At 43.0% G+C, this 16902-nt stretch overlaps 1 protein-coding gene across 1 annotated transcript in view; it reads right to left on the reverse strand.

Annotated features, from left to right (window-relative positions):
* The window catches only part of LOC126418993 (cell division control protein 45 homolog), a 143832-nt gene that overhangs the window by 50851 nt on the left and 76079 nt on the right, over window positions 1–16902 (reverse strand). The window contains exon 8 of the mRNA XM_050086039.1: window positions 16003–16134. Within this exon, the coding sequence (XP_049941996.1) occupies window positions 16003–16134 (132 nt within the window). The remainder of the gene's footprint in view (window positions 1–16002; window positions 16135–16902) is intronic.

Genomic DNA, 16902 nt, shown 5'->3' on the forward strand with positions numbered 1-16902 from the left:
CGTAGGATCCTACGGTCTTGGCGTGCATCCGTGCGTCGCTGCGGTCCGGTCCCAGGTCGACGGGCACGTGCACTTTCCGCCGACCACTGGCGACAACATCGATGTACTGTGGAGACCTCACGCCCCACGTGTTGAGCAATTCGGCGGTACGTCCACCCGGCCTCCCGCATGCCCACTATACGCCCTCGCTCAAAGTCCGTCAACTGCACATACGGTTCACGTCCACGCTGTCGCGGCATGCTACCAGTGTTAAAGACTGCGATGGAGCTCCGTATGCCATGGCAAACTGGCTGACACTGACGGCGGCGGTGCACAAATGCTGCGCAGCTAGCGCCATTCGACGGCCAACACCGCGGTTCCTGGTGTGTCCGCTGTGCCGTGCGTGTGATCATTGCTTGTACAGCCCTCTCGCAGTGTCCGGAGCAAGTATGGTGGGTCTGACACAGCGGTGTCAATGTGTTCTTTTTTCCATTTCCAGGAGTGTATTTTGAAGTGAAATGACTAAAAATACGTCTATTCAACAACAGAAAATCCGCCAGTATTCACAGTATTTAATAAAATGAACCTGAGCATCCTCTACACCAGTACAAAATATTGCATTTCAGAATGTACTACAAGCCTACAATTCTCTACAATGAAGACCAATAACAGATGAATATTATGAAAACTGTTTATTCTGAATTCTACAGTTGCTACCTTACACTACATCTGTCACTATCCAAGTGTGTCAAGTGCAGTGAAACTGTGGCCAGCAGCCCAAATTTCAACTGCCTTCAGAATTAACGAACAGACATTGGATTATAGGAGGGTGGTGATAGTCACACCACAACCCACTCCCACACTTCTTTTGTGACACTCTCTGTGTCGCTCAATGAGAAAGATGATATACAGATGGTGAAACAACAGAACATGTAACAACTGGACTACATATTCCAATACACATTATTTGAAACTTCCTGGCAGATTAAAACTGTGTGCCCGACCGAGACTCGAACTCGGGACCTTTGCCTTTCGCGGGCAAGTGCTCTACCATCTGAGCTACCGAAGCACGACTCACGCCCGGTCCTCACAGCTTTACTTCTGCCATTATCTCGTCTCCTACCTTCCAAACTTTACAGAAGCTCTCCTGCGAACCTTGCAGAACTAGCACTCCTGAAAGAAAGGATATTGCGGAGACATGGCTTAGCCACAGCCTGGGGGATGTTTCCAGAATGAGATTTTCACTCTGCAGCGGAGTGTGCGCTGATATGAAACTTCCTGGCAGGAAGCTTCTGTAAAGTTTGGAAGGTAGGAGACGAGATACTGGCAGAAGTAAAGCTGTGAGGACCGGGCGTGAGTCGTGCTTCGGTAGCTCAGATGGTAGAGCACTTGCCCGCGAAAGGCAAAGGTCCCGAGTTCGAGTCTCGGTCGGGCACACAGTTTTAATCTGCCAGGAAGTTTCATATCAGCGCACACTCTGCTGCAGAGTGAAAATCTCATTCTGGACACATTATTTGGTTTTAATGGTTCATATTTATTTACTGTGTAGCTTCAACATTTTCACTTATGTTACAATTTCAGGGTAACTGTCAAGGTTACTTTTACTCTATTTTGCCCATCACTCTCCACAAGTAAGACCCTTTACAAAGTTTTTCACCAAGACTGAATCCTCTTTGATGACAAGTTATTCTCTTGAGATGCAATTGCATGCTGAAAAATATATAAATAAACAAGTACTGTAGAACATCCACAGTTTTGTCTTATTTATTTATAAATTAGTTTTGATGATAGTTGAACATTTTTGCTGGAGGTCTAAGACAAATTTGTTACCCTTTTACCAAAATTCACTTGCAAGATATGTGTGTTGACAGTGAGTGACAATGCCATCATAATACACTTTCCTGCGACAATATCTACATAAACAATACACCAACCACTACACAAAGTATGAGGGAGATGAGTGAATGTCCAACGCAGGAATGGTTTCCATTCTTTTTTATTATTTAATCAACAGCAGACGGCTTCCATTGTAAATTTAATCAGATCAGACAAAAAACTGTCACCTCCATGAGACATTACATTACACCACTCCTAGCCTTGATAATGGCGTCAATACAGGGAGGAAAAGAGTTCACAATTTTCTTCAGGTATTCACTTACGCCATATTAAACCAAAGCCACGCATTAATGATTACAGGTATATCCTTATGAATTACGAAGCTGCACGAACATTGATTGCTATGTTTCACCCACTGTTCCAAATAGTCCCACACACTTTCTGTGGGATTAAAATTGTACGATTTAATGGGCCAGTTCATGTCCAATAGCATGACTTAGTGTTCACCAAATCAGGAACCTATTTGTTCACCCATGTGACAGATCTGTTGTCATCTTAGAAGATTGAATTGTCCACAGAATACTCATTATGAAAATGAATAAGAATGAGCAACACCTGCTCACCGACAGTACTGAAGTAAACATCCTGCTTGATGTTCACAGTAACCTGAATGACTGGCCCCAAGTCTTGGAATGAAAAACACCCTCAAAACATCACAGAACCACCACCGGCCTAACTACACCCTCCGTACACTGAAATCTAAATGCCTTATTTGGATGACAATGCACTTGACACCTTGCTTCACCTGAAAACAAAAAAAAATTGCAACTCACTGAGTCGCACTATGCACCTCCAGTCAAATACTGGTACAGAAGCAATAATTAGTTTCCTTCCCCCTTCCCTCTCACAAATGCCTGGATGTTTCTAACAACAATTATCGACTTCCTACTCCTGTAAAGATCCTGTACCATCACAGGTCGAGTTATTTGCTATCATTTCTAACATCTGAGGGTCAATTTATTTAAATGCGTAATCACATGTTGCAGCTACCTCGGGTTCTGCTGAGGTACAAATTTAAAGTAATCATTGCTGACCAGCAATGTTTTGAATAAGATACAACTGTCTTTGCTGAGCACTAATGCTAGGTGGCAGTAGTTAGGAGTCCACAGTCAGCAGGCAGAGGAGTCGCGTGACCAACACAGTTGGGTTGAGAATATGTACGGGCCAGCAATGTTTGATTAAAGTTGCTAATCTATTTGGTATATGATTATCTATACCACGTTATTTCATTTGAGAGTTTCAACGCGAAATGATACAAGTCAAACAGTGGCGTGCAGAATATTAAGTAATTGTGAATGTGTCAAAGGATTTGCTGGGTCATGTTTTCCACAATAAACAGTACCATTTCTGGCCTCAAAACAATTACTGTTCTTCATATTACCAGACATTCTCCAGTTTCTTAAATCATCTATCACTGGATTACACCAAGGTAACAAAAGTCAAGGAATACCTAATAATATCCAGTTGGACCTCCTTTTGCCCGGCATAGTGCAGCAACTACACACTGTAAGGCCTCAACAAGTCACTGGAAGTCTCCTGCAGAAATACAGAGCCATGCTAACTCCATGGCTTGTGACAAAGCAAGCTGGGATAATTTTAATTCCCCTCTTGTTTTGCCATCTGCCTCCTTAAATTGGTTTTGTTACATTTAACTATTTATCATTAGCATACATGAATATAATCTGCATTTTCATATAACAGAAAGGTTGGTCCTCAGTTTTAAGAATTTAACACCAGATCTAGTTTTGTGCTCAGTTTTGTGTATGTAATTGATATTCTAATTTATTTTGATTATTCCTAGTTAGTACCTTTCATTATAGTGTGAAATCAAACAAATATAAATTCTGTACTAATTATAAACATTTGGAAGACAAAATACTAGTAATCTTAAAGTATCTATTTGGCTCTATTTGAAAACATGTTGGCAAAGCCAGCCCTTAATTAATTCCCAAGTACTTTTCAGTTTTGTCAAAAGTATTATTTGCGTACTTATATTTGTTAATTTCATGATTTAAACACACAATTTGACCTAAACCTTGTAGTAGAAGCAACTGTTAAAAATATGCAAGTTTTTGATGTATTCCGTTAATTTAATGAGTTAAGTTTTAATTGTTATTTCAGTAAATTAAACATCGAACAATGTGAAATTTCAGTACCTATTATTGTGATGATATATAAGGGCTAGAGTTTTGGTCACGAGACAGTCAGTCCACAGCCAAGTTTCAGATGATGAGGAACTTGTGTTGGTTAGAACGACAACAATGCATCAACTTAACAGTGTAATAAGTGGTACACAATTAGGACGTGTTAGGGACAGTGTCTGATCCATACGTACCTGTTTGTTCTTCAAGAACTGTGAACTTTGTGGCTAGGTTTTTACTGTTCATTGACGTTCAACAGGAAAGTATTGTAGCAGTATGTGGAGGTTTGCCTGCAAACTAATAATGAGGCTTATCGAAAGTTAAACAATAGTGCGCTGGCCATACAACTGTGTATTATTAGGGGGTTGTGACAAGTGAAATTAAAGTACTGTGAAACGCAACTGTGCACCTGTCGGCTACATTATATACGGTAGTCAGTGTCGGAATCCACAACCCATTTTTCAGCCAGTGTAGCAACGCAGCAAGTCGATACCGAGGACAACAAACAAAGAAATAAATAAAGCAGGCGGAACCGCTACAAGCTGTCCATAAATGCGAAAGTGTTGCCAGTGCTGGATTTTGTGCATGAACTGATCTCGATTATATCCCATAAATGTTCAATGGGGTTCATGTCGGGCGATCTGGGTGATGAAATCATTTGCTCAAACTGTCCAAAATGTTCTTCAAACCAATCGCAAACAACTATGTCCCAGTGACGTGACACACTGTCATCCATAAAAATTCCATTGTTGTTTGGGAACACGAAGATCATGAATGGCTGCAAATGGTCTCCAAGCAATCGAACATAAATCATTTCCATCAATGTCTGGTTCAGTTGGACCCGGTCGATTCCATGTAAACACAGCTAACACCGTTATGGAGCCACTACCAGTTTGCACAGTGCCTTCCTAGCAATCTGGGTCCACGGCTTCGTAGGGTTTGCACCATAGTCAAACCCTACCATCAGCTCTTTCCAACTCACATTGGGACTTCTCTGACCAGGCCATGGTTTTCCAGCTATTTAGTGTCCAAGTGATATGGTCACGAGCCCAGGATGCAGGCAATGTCACGCCGTTAGCAAAGGCACACACATTGCTTGTCTGCTGCAAGAGCCCATTAACACCAAATTTCATCGCACTGTCCTAATGGATACATTTGTTGTATATCTTGCAGTATTGCCTGTCTGTTAGCAAAGACTACTCTATGCAAACACCGCTGCTCTGTCATTTAATGAATGCCACTGCATTGTCTGTGGTGACAGGAATTGCCTGAAATTTGGTATTCTTGCCACACTCTTGACATTGTGGATCTCAGAATACTGAATTTCCTAATGATTTCTGAAACGAAATGTCCCACCCATGTAGCTCCAATTACCATTCTGCAATCAAAGTCTGTTAATTCGTGTCGCGCGGCCAAAATCACTTTGAGAACCTTTCACATGGATCACATGAGTACAAATGACAGCTCCATCAATGCACTGCCCTTTTATACCTTGTGCACGATACTAACCTCATCTATATATGTGCACCCTGCCATCCCCTGACTCTTGTCACCCCAGTGGATATCTGTCTCCTAATTAATGGAGTTGAGAGGGACAGCAGTATCGACTTAATTATAGCACACATCACCCCTATCACTGTGTATACCCTATCAATTATAACTAATTTCAAATAAAAATATTACACACTCATTATAATCAAACAAATACATGAATAAATTAATGTATAATATTTCTGCTTATAAGGTAGTAGCAAATGAAATGTGATAAAATTGCTAGATTATATCTCTAAACATTCTTTTGTACAGCAAACAAGAGGAAACTGCCACATGATTTTTTTTTTTTTTTTTTTTTTTTTGTGGTTTTAGGGCGCACAACTTCAATGGTCATTAGCGCCCTGACTGCTATAAGAATGCACCGCGAGGCACAAGTTGACCACAACAACTAAAAGGGAAAACATGATAAAAGACAGACTGACAGGCATAGGATTAAAAAACAGCATCATCAAATGTCCTTAGCGAGGTTTGTCAAATTGATAAAACGAAGAACACGAGCAGCTGCTCGTGGGTCATCCACTAAAATGGCATCGAAAGTATTTGGCAGGTTAAGATCGAGGCGCAGTGTGTTAAGATCTGGACATGACATTAAAATGTGTCTAACCGTAAGCAAGTGCCCACTTGGGCAGAACGGCGCCGGCGCAGCCGTCAGCAGATGGCGATGGCTGAACCGGCAGTGTCCAATTCTTAACCGGGCTAAAACGACCTCCTCCCGCCGAGAAGGGCGTGAGGAGGACGTCCAAGCCACGGGAAGAGGTTTTAAGGCCCGAAGCTTGTTGTCGGTAAGTGCAGCCCAATCGGCATGCCACAGAGATAAGATGCGCCGACAAATCACCCTGCTAAAATCGGACGAAGGGACGCAACAAGAAGCTGTCCGAGGCTGGAGGACCGCAGCCATGATGTTTTGTTTTGCTTTAGGGTGCAAAAAACAACTGGGGTCATATGTGCCCATGTCAAAACTATAGAACACAAAGACAGAGAGAAGTTAAAAACGACTATATGTCACTCCCAGTTGACATTAGAGAAGACAGCTAAAAACAGGCACGTAGAGCCAAAAACAGGCACGTGGATAAAGGGCTAAAAGACGCACCACACAGAAACGGAGGTCCAGAACTAAAAATTAAATAGCCTTCGCCATATTGCCTTGGCGGATAAAAAGTAAAACTCAGTCGACAGCCCACACGTAATTTGCTAAAACAGCCGATAACTCAGATGGCAAACCCAAGCAGGAACACAAACGGTTAAAAAATGGGCATTCTGTCAGGAAGTGGCGGATAGTTAAGACTTGGGCACAATGTGTGCAAATTGGTGGGGTAGCACCACTTAGCAAACGACGATGGCTAAAAAGGCAGTGTCCAATACGCAGCCTAGTTCAAATGACCTCCTCCCGGCGGGAGGGCTGAGAGGAGATCGTCCAAGCCGCTGGGAGAGGCTTAATAAGCCAGAGCTTATTCCCGTGAAAGGAGGACCATTAGCGATGCCAAAGGGACAACACCTCATGACAACACAGAAATCATTGGAGGGAATATAGGAACTAGCGGGCTGAGGTACGAGGGCTGTAGCCTTAGCAGCAGCAGCAGCAGCAGCAGCAGCAGCAGCAGCAGCAGCCTCGTTTCCTGGAAGACCGATATGACCAGCAACCCACAGAAACATCACACTGGCTCCAACAAGAGTGAGCAAGTTACAGTTTTCCTGGACCTGCTGCACTAATGGATGGGCAGATTACGGTGGACACAGAATTTGAAGGGTCACTGAAAGAGTCTGGGCAGAGGACGCAATTGAAAAGTCTGTGATGGCCTGATACAGGGAAATGAGCTTGGCTGTAAATACTTAGCAGTGTGCTGGAAGCCAATATCGAAAAACACAGGTGTCAATGACGAAGGCACATCTGACCCCACAGTCAGCCCGAGAGCCATCAGTGTATACAAAGGTACTATCGCAAAGGTCGTGAAACTGAAGGCAATAGAGCGAGGCCTGAGTAGTGTCCTTATGAAGCGAATAAAGGCCAAGGTTAACATGGGCCACTTCACGAAGCCAAGGTGGTGAAGTAGTTGCAGGTAGTGTGAAGTTAAGCTGCCAGAGCAAGTGCTGAAAGCGAACTCCAGGAGGTAACAGAGAAAAGGGACATGCCCCATACTGATGATCAAAGGAAGCATTGAAGGAGGAGCCACTGGATGGGTGGCCACGCATTGCAGACAAACAGCATGCATTCCAGCTGAAGAGAAAGTCGTGGCAGTAGGACAGTTGTAATTCAGCAGCTTAAGTATACAGACTATCAACCGGACTAGTGTAAAAGGCGCCAGTGGCCAAACGGATGTCACAATGGTGAATGGTGTTGAGCCGGCGTAAGAGGGATGAATGTGCAGACGCATAAACAAGCCACCCATAGTCAAGTTTTGAACGGACAAGGGACCGGTACAAACAGAGGCGAGTGGTTCGATTGGCACCTCAGGAAGTACCATTGAGGACACGTTGGACACTGAGGAACCGCATACAGCGGGCTGCCAGGTAAGGCACATGGGAGGACCGAGAATGTTTCCCATCGAGCACGATCCCCAGAAATTTCATAGCTTCAACAAATGGAAGGGCAACAGGCCCAAGACGTAAAGATGACAGGAGAAACCATTTGTGCCACCAGAAATTCATATAGAAAGTTTAGTCAGTGGAAAAATGAAAGCCATTGTCAATGCTCCAGGAGTGAAGTCAATCAAGACATCACTGCAGCTGCTGCTCAATGAGACAGATCCATGGAGAACTGCAATAGATGGAAAAATCATAAACAAAAAGGGAGCTGAAGATGCCTGGCAGGAGATAGGCCATCATTGGGTTAATGGCGATAGGATGACACTCAGGACGGAACTCTGAGGCACACTGTTTCCCTGGTTAAGTTGGTTAAGAAGGTCAGCCAAGAGAGCACCTCTCTGACAGGTCCTGTGAGAACCCCAAAGGGGACAATGTGCATTAAAGTAACAAAAATGGGGGCGGTAGCTGCCCAATAAGCTGAAGGAAGTCTGCCCCGGTGACATCGAATGACGGAGGGGGATAAACGATACAGAAAGAAAAAGTCAAGTGGGGAAGGAAAAGGTGAACTGAAACAGCTTGAAGATGGGTAGTCAGGGAGATAGGTTGACAGCAAATGTCATCCCGTATGGGCAGCACGACGCCCTCATGAGATGGAATGCCAACCTCAGGGGAAATATCAAAATGAACCGTTAAGAAATGTGAAAACTCAAAGAGTTTGTGAGGGCGCAATTTTGTTTCCTGAAGGCAGAGTACAAGGGGACACTGTGATGCTAAAAGCAGCTGTAAATCCTCTTTGTGGGACAGAAGGCCGCAAACATTCTATTGGAGGAGAGTCTTGACGAGGAAGAGATGTCGGTGGCTGCCGAGTGACAGCCTGTGAAGAGTCGCTACTACAGGGCACAGGAGCAGGAGGATCCTGCTCCGTGGTGCCCACAGAAGCATTGGCTTGCTTATGCAGTCAGTCTGTGGAGTCCAACAATGAAAAATGGTTGGTGATGTGCATCCTCAAGAAGATCTTTGAGTCGGCGAAGGAGAAGACCGTTTGTCTTCGATGGACTTCTTCGAGCCTTTCTGGTTAGACGAAGACTCGGGTGCTGTTTTGTGGGTGGCTTTGTCTCTTGAGGTGAGAGTTTGATGGCTTGTTGCACAGCTGGACAGGAGTATGGCGATGCTACCTTGACACTAAGCGATTTCACAACCTCAGAGCTGAATTGGCGGTTGCATGTCTGCGTGGCCATGTCCTTCATGGAGCAAGGGGGAATAAGAACAGAGATATAGGTGTCAGAAGGGAAAATGCACAGTTTGTCACTAGCCAATAACTTGCAAGCGACTGGGTAAGGCACTTTTTCTTTTACCCGAATCTCTTGGACAGCCCCCTCATCAAGATACATGGGACAATCCCGAGAGGAGGCAACGTGGCCACAATTGCAGTTAATGTAGCGGGGAGAAGGAGGCAGACAATTGCCCTCATACACATCCCTACCACAGGTTACACATTTGGCTGGGTATCAACAAGACATTCTAGGGTGGTTGAAATGATGGCACTGGTAGCAGCGAATTGGGTTTGGAATGTACGGCTGGACTGTGATAATTTCATAGCCTGCTTTGATCTTGGACGGAACTACCACTCTACCAAAGGTGAGATAAAGAGTGCAGGTGGGCACTAAGGAGGAATCTACCTTTTTAATTACACGATGGACGGCAATAACACCCTGATCAGAGAGGTAAGATTGGATTTAGGCCTCGGTTAGACCATCAAGCAGCCTAGTATAAATGTTACCACAGGAAGAATTCAAAGTTCTATGGGCCTCGACACAAACAGGGTAGCCATGGAGAAGCGAGGTGGCAACCAGTTGTGTTTGAGGATCAGAAGTAGTATCTAAAAACGAAGTGCCATTCTGTACTCAAGAGCAGGATTTCACAGAGCTGGCAATTGCACCAACATATTTCTGAATAATAAATGGATTTACCATGTGAAAAGATTGACCGTCTTCAGTACGTAAGACCATGAGGAACTGTGATGCAGCGGGAAGGGTATTTGAATCATTAGCCTCATTATGTTTATGTTCCGTAGACGTTCACTGTGAAGATGATTGACTCGTTGCGAGAAAATTCCCCATGATTCCCATCGTCTCCGATGGCGCGCTCCTTCCAACTGGGGGTCCCCTTCACAAGGGGGCGCACCTGCCTTCGAGGATTGTTCACATCTCAGGTCACACCTCCCGAACACCTGACAGAGGGACCGATCGGCAATTTGGGAAGGTTGCAGCTCAGGCAATCACACCTCCCTGGGCCTGGCCTGTAAGGGGGGTACGTGCAAATCCTACCTGTCGACCCGGGGCTGCGAATTATGCATTACCCAGTCACCTGTAATGCGTCAGATGTGTGGGCTGGCCTTCAGGAGCACACAACCCCAATTCCTGCTTAAAACTTAAACCATGCCCAGAACCTCTCCATGAATCCATTTCCTTCCTCACCCCTATAACAGCCTCATGCCTACTTTCTCATGCTCCCCACAATCCACAAACCCCAACAAACCTGGATGCTCCATTGCGGTTGGTTATTCTGTCCCTTCTGAAAGAATTTTGGCCCTCATTGACCAACACCTCCAACCAATTGCCAGACATCAAGTCTTCAACATCAAAGATGCCAACCATTTCCTTCATCAACTCTCCACCATCCTCACCCTTCTATTCCCTCGATCCCTACTTGTCACTAGTGATGCTAGTTCCCAATGCTCCAAAATTCCTCATATCCATGGTCTTCCACTATTGAACACTACCTTTCCCAACATCCTTCAGACTCATACCCCACTCACTCCCCATACCTCACTAATTTCACCCTAACCCACAACTACTTCTTCTTTGAAGAGAAACCTTTCAAACAAATCCGCAACACAGCCATGGACACCTGTATGGCACCCTCCTATGCCAACCTGTTTATGGTCTGCCTAGAGAACGCCTTCCTAGCCTCCCAAAATGCCAAACTCATAGCCTGGTTCCACTTAACTGATGATCTCTTCATGATCTGGACTCAGGACCAAGACAACATATCTTCATTCTTTCACAATCTCAACAGCTTTTCTCCCACGTGCTTCACCTGATAATCATCAACCCACCATGCTACTGTCCTTGACGTGACCTCAAGGAGCTTTGTCACCCAGTACCATCCCACAACTGGAACAACTGAATCCCATATTTCACCAGGACCTTGATTACCTATCATCATGCCTAGAAATGAGGGATATCCTACCCAAGATCCTTCCCACCACTCCTAAAGTGGTGTTCTGCCACCCATCCAACCTCCACATCATCTTAGTCCATCCCTATGCCCATCCCAAACTGTTGCTACAAGGATCATATCCCCATGGAAGACCCAGGTGCAAGACCTGCTCAATCCACCCACTCAGCACTTCCTATTCTGGTTCTGTCACAAGCTTATCGTACGCCATCGGTGGTTGGGCTGCCCGTGAAAGAATCCATGTCATTTACCAGTTCTGCTGCAATCATTGTTCAGCTTTTTGTATTGGTATGACTATCAATCAGCTGTCCATAAGGATGAATGGCTGCCGCCAAACTATGGCCAAGAGCAAAGTAGACCACCATGTGGCAGAACATGCAGTTGAACATAACAGGCTTGATTTCAATGGCTGCTTCACTAATGAATCATCTGGATCCTCCTCTTCACCACCAGCTTTTCTTAATTGCGCACATTGGAGTTATCATTACAATACATTCTCCCACTCCCATAACTACCCGGCCTAAAACTACAGCAACATAGTGTCCCCACACCATCTACACAACAGTTTCCAATCCCCCCCTCAAATCACTTCACCTCCTCCCCATTCTCATCTCTCACACACTCTGTTTGCCTCACCAATGCATCCACCCATCTCTCCCTGCTCCTCTCCTTTTTGGCTTCGTTTTTCACGCCTCCCTGCCACACAACCTCCTGACACTGCACCTGTTGGCATTCTAGTACCTGGACACACTTTCAAACAGTGTTCCTTCTTCCCCCACCACAACACTGCTATCCTTTATCCTTCACAGCCCATTCCAGATTGCTGCTCCAGCCTATGGGGATGTTGCAGTCTAGTGCAAGCTACCAGAGTTGGTGGTCATCCATGCATGAAGTGTGCTTGCTTGCATGAATGAATGGTGTGTGTTTCTCTTATTCTGATGAAAGCTGTGGTTGAAAGCTTATCTATGTGTATCTTTTTATTGTGTCTGTCTGCAACTTAACGTGTCATCTTTACGGAAAGTAGCAATCTTTCTTTTCCTACACTGTTGATATTCTTGCATGGAGTTTCCATGGTTTAATTTTCCTTTCCTTATGACCTTTACAGAAAGAGTTTCTTATTATAAAACTTTGTTCTTGACTATTTTCCAATTTTTAAGCTCACCTTACAAAATATTGGACACCTTCTAAATAGAGCACGCTGATTATTTTGAAGTGCTATAGAACAAGTACCAGTAGTTCATAATCCTTTATCACTGTAGTCAGTCATGGTAGTGAATCTGTGTGCATTTTTCAATCAGCTGTGTGGAATCAGTGCAGAAGATGTGTCAGAAAGGAACTATCCCATTTGTACAAATCCTTGAGTTCACAATGAATGTAATTCACCTATTTGTTTGCGTACCAACAAGGTCTGTCCGAAGTGTCTACATGGAATGGTGTTTGACTCACAGACATTTAACACAACATGAGTTGTTGTAAAGAGATTCAAACCAATGGGGTGTAGTGAAGAGTGTCATGCCTTGTCAATGACAGTCGGGTTTCCAACCTAATAGGAATTGCTGCTGTCAGTGACTCCAAGCCCATCTAAAACAGCTTCCGAGAAAACACTGCAAAGGGTACTGCATGCAACAGACATTTTAAGTTGGGTACTTCGCAAAAGATCATGCTCACAGAGGCATGCAATGCTGCATATTCTTAATGAGCCACATTTTACCATTTCTTCCAGTTCCATTCATTTATGACACATGAGAGGAATGATTGTTAAAATGCCTCTGTGTGTACTGTAATCAGCTTCTTATTCTCTTTGCAGTGCTATGTACTTCATAGCAGGCTTCAGTATTTTCAGTATATTCAAGTTATACCAGTTCCTTACAGTTTGCAAGTAGGTTTTCAAGGGGTGGTTGATGTCTGCTCTCCAACATTAGTCTATTTAGGCTTTTCAGCATTTGCACAATTTTCTCCCATGAATTACATTTATCTACAATCATTTGTGCTGCCCTTGGACACTGCTCTAAGATGGTATGCAACAGAGTTTTGCAAGCAGCCTTCTTTGTTGACTGACTGCATTTATTCCATTATCCTACCAACGAACCAAAGACTGTCACACGCTGTCCCTACAACTGAGCCTATGTCATCATTCTATTTCACATGTTCTGGCGTAACATCAAGTGCTGGCACATCGGCATGGAATATAACCTCAGAGAAGACTGTGAGATGATGTCAGCCAATAGTACGCTAACTAGGACACTAGAAGATGAGCCCTCATCCTAATGTTTACCTGAGACTTGTGCCTTATATCGATAGCTTGCATGGAAATTGTATATAGCAAAGGACATTGATTATTTGCATGTCGCCAATTGCGTCAGAGTTAAGTGTGGTCGGTTCAATTTATTGTAATAAACTCCATTAATATGATTTGCTTTTATATTAATAAGATTTGCTTGTATGTTGCCTAGCTATTCAAGAAAACAACTCCCTAGGCACCCTATATTGCATCAGTGGGCAGGATCCAACATCACAGTCCCACAGACTGTTACAATTAATAAAATGTTCTGGGCTATTATGCCATGGTCAAATGGATTTCACTTTAAAACACGACGTTTCATCCAAATCTGCGAAGGACATTTTCAAGGGGGATTATAGCATTGTTGAATGTCTGATTCACACCCTGTTTCACTGCTGAGCCAAGGGAGAAATGCAAAAGGAGAATGCAAAATTCCACTTTTGAATGCTCGTTCACAAAGAAAAGTCTATACAGGAACACTGTTCCACGTTCATTCTACATTACAGAAAATATGATTGATGATAGTGTCAGTGACAGTGAGAAACAGCTAAAACAGTTAAAATTAAACTAGGCACTAATGCCTCATACAATACCTGTCAGGTTCTATACAGAATTTGCAACTGAGTTAGCACCCCTTATAATCGTAGGTCCCTGCAACAAATTTCGTTGGCTACAATCATCTCTGTAGGTACTATTAATTCATTTATATGAATTTTCAAAGTTGTAAAGTCCTTTTTGAAACACTCTGCATAATTTAGGGGAAACATCACATTAAGAATTAAGACTCTTGATAATATCTTGCAACAAGGAACTTTCATTCAGTACAATGTTAGTCTTTTTCTTGACACTTTTGGTAGGGTCAACACCAATCCTGCAGTAAGCTGAATCAATTAATATACAGTACATCTTTTGAATGTAATCCTGGTTTCCAACTCTGCTGTAGCATTGTGTGTGTGTGTGTGTGTGTGTGTGTGTGTGTGTGTGTGTGTAGGCGTGCGCGCATTTCCTTTTCTGACATGGGCTTTGGCCAAAAGCTAATGCGGAAGTGTCTTTTCATTGTGCCTGTCTGCAACTTAATGTGTCACTTTTATGGTAAGCAGCAATCTAACTTTCCCTTATATCGAGAAATAATTTCCAGGAAGATAAAATCTCAATGTGTACTGTCACAAGTCGTATCTCTGCATTGTGTTCCACAATGTATTAGTTCCGAGCACATGTCCCCACCGGAAACAATACAGTTATAGTCAAAAATCAGCACTCGTATGGTTGCCAACTCCACCTTATCAAGAGTAAATTGAGTAATGGTCTTATTGATGAGAACCTGGAATTACGCCAAAAATTAAAAACAACAACAAATAAATTTGACTAGCCTAAGAAGATGCAAGGCCACTGCTCAAATTACTGTTTTCGTCAGTCACTGTCATGATTTAATTTTATGGATACTTTACAACATAATTTTACAAAGGTATGATACTGTTGTTAAGTATGATATCAAGTTTTATTCAATGTACCTATAGGGTAACTAAGACTTGAAGAAGAGTTTGTTGAGTTAATCTTATGGAGCACTGTGGAATAAAGGAAGATGTGGTCTCGACTATTGAGAAAGATATGTTGAAATAGCTTGGATATACAGAGAGGAGGGACAAAAGGAGGTTGATGAAAAAAATATTCATGACAAATGTGGATGGGAGAGCTCAAACAGGTCAATCTTAGCAAACATAGCTCAATCAGATTCAGTACATTTTTAGTGAAGGTCAGCCCTGGACTTCCATAACAACACCATTTATCAATGAACCAACCTATACAGTTCAAGTTTACAAAATTTGGCTCCTGTAAGATATTTCAGTAGTTGTACTGTTGATATTTGGCTCTGCTGAGTAATTAGTTTGCTGCCGGCCACTGCACTAGTGAACACACACACACACAGTGGGAGGGGGAGAGGGGGGGAGGGGGGAGGGGGGGGGAGAGAGAGAGAGAGAGAGAGAGAGAGAGAGAGAGAGAGAGGGATGGGAGAGGGATGGGAGAGGGAGAGGGGGAGGGAGGGAGGGGGAGGGAGAGAGAGAGAGAGAGAATCTTTCCAGATATGCTATGCATATCAGTGTTTTAAATTCCCATGCAAAGCTTTCCCTTGGTACATTTGTGCCTCGAAAATGACAGGGGATGAACTTGTCAAAATATCGGCAATTGTTGAAGATGTCACCTGGCTGGCCTCCTATGAGTAATTTCAACAATTTATATACCACGAAAAACTCTCAAATTTCACACTCCAGAGATAACATGAAGCAATTTTCAGCAAATATCATTACCAAAGATATGGTAAGAATCAATAAATTTACATTTTAGAAAAAGCAGACATAAAACAAAGGCAAACAAAAACAGGTAACTCACCCCATCTCAACCAGCAACTCGTTCATCTTCTTTTCACCCTTCAGTGTCCAGAGTCTGAGTTTACAAGAGGGGTAAACAGAATACCGCAAGCTACTTTCCACTGTCCAGTGGCGATACAATGCCAAAAGAAGACTTGCAAGTTAAGGGAAAAATAAATCTTTTTTTATAAAACTTGTACACCAAAAATATTATTCTCACAAGACTCATTATTACAAGGTTCGAAATTTGTGTGACCTTATTACATTGTTTAGTTTCTTTATTTTCAGTGAAGCTAAATCAAGGTAGGAATGTAACATATATAGGAGATTAGATCACTAATCATCAAGAAGATACTGCCAACTCTGCTGCCTACCAGAAGACAGGGTTTGTATACGGAACCGAGGAGCTAAAAAATTAACATTCAAACACAGAGTTACTGGTTTTGCACAGGTGAGTACATCAAATATAACCGGTAGACTTTAATCTCACATTTAATTATACATCAAACAAGCCAAGATGTAAGTACAAGACTATTTCTTGAATCTATTTCAGTGCTGCAAAATAATGACAAGAATTATTTACAGAAGAACAGAAAACTGATTACAAGATGACCATCAGTAAGTAAGTAAGTCAATAAGTAACCAAAAGCAAAATGAGGTAATGGAATGTAGTCAAATTAAATCAGGTTCAATAGATTATGAAATAAGACACTAAAAGTGGTGGAAGAGTTTTGATATTTGAGCAGCAAAGTAACTGATGATGACTGAAGTAGAGAGTATAGAAAATACAGACTGGCTGTAACAAGGGAAGTGTTTCTGGAAAAGAGAACCTTGTTAACATTTAATACGGATTTAAGTGTTAAGAAGTCTTTTGAAGGAATTGTCTGGAGAGTAGCCTTGTATGGAAGTGAAATGTGTGCAA

Source organism: Schistocerca serialis, chromosome 9, assembly GCF_023864345.2.
Source record: "Schistocerca serialis cubense isolate TAMUIC-IGC-003099 chromosome 9, iqSchSeri2.2, whole genome shotgun sequence".
Lineage (NCBI taxonomy): Eukaryota > Metazoa > Arthropoda > Insecta > Orthoptera > Acrididae > Schistocerca > Schistocerca serialis.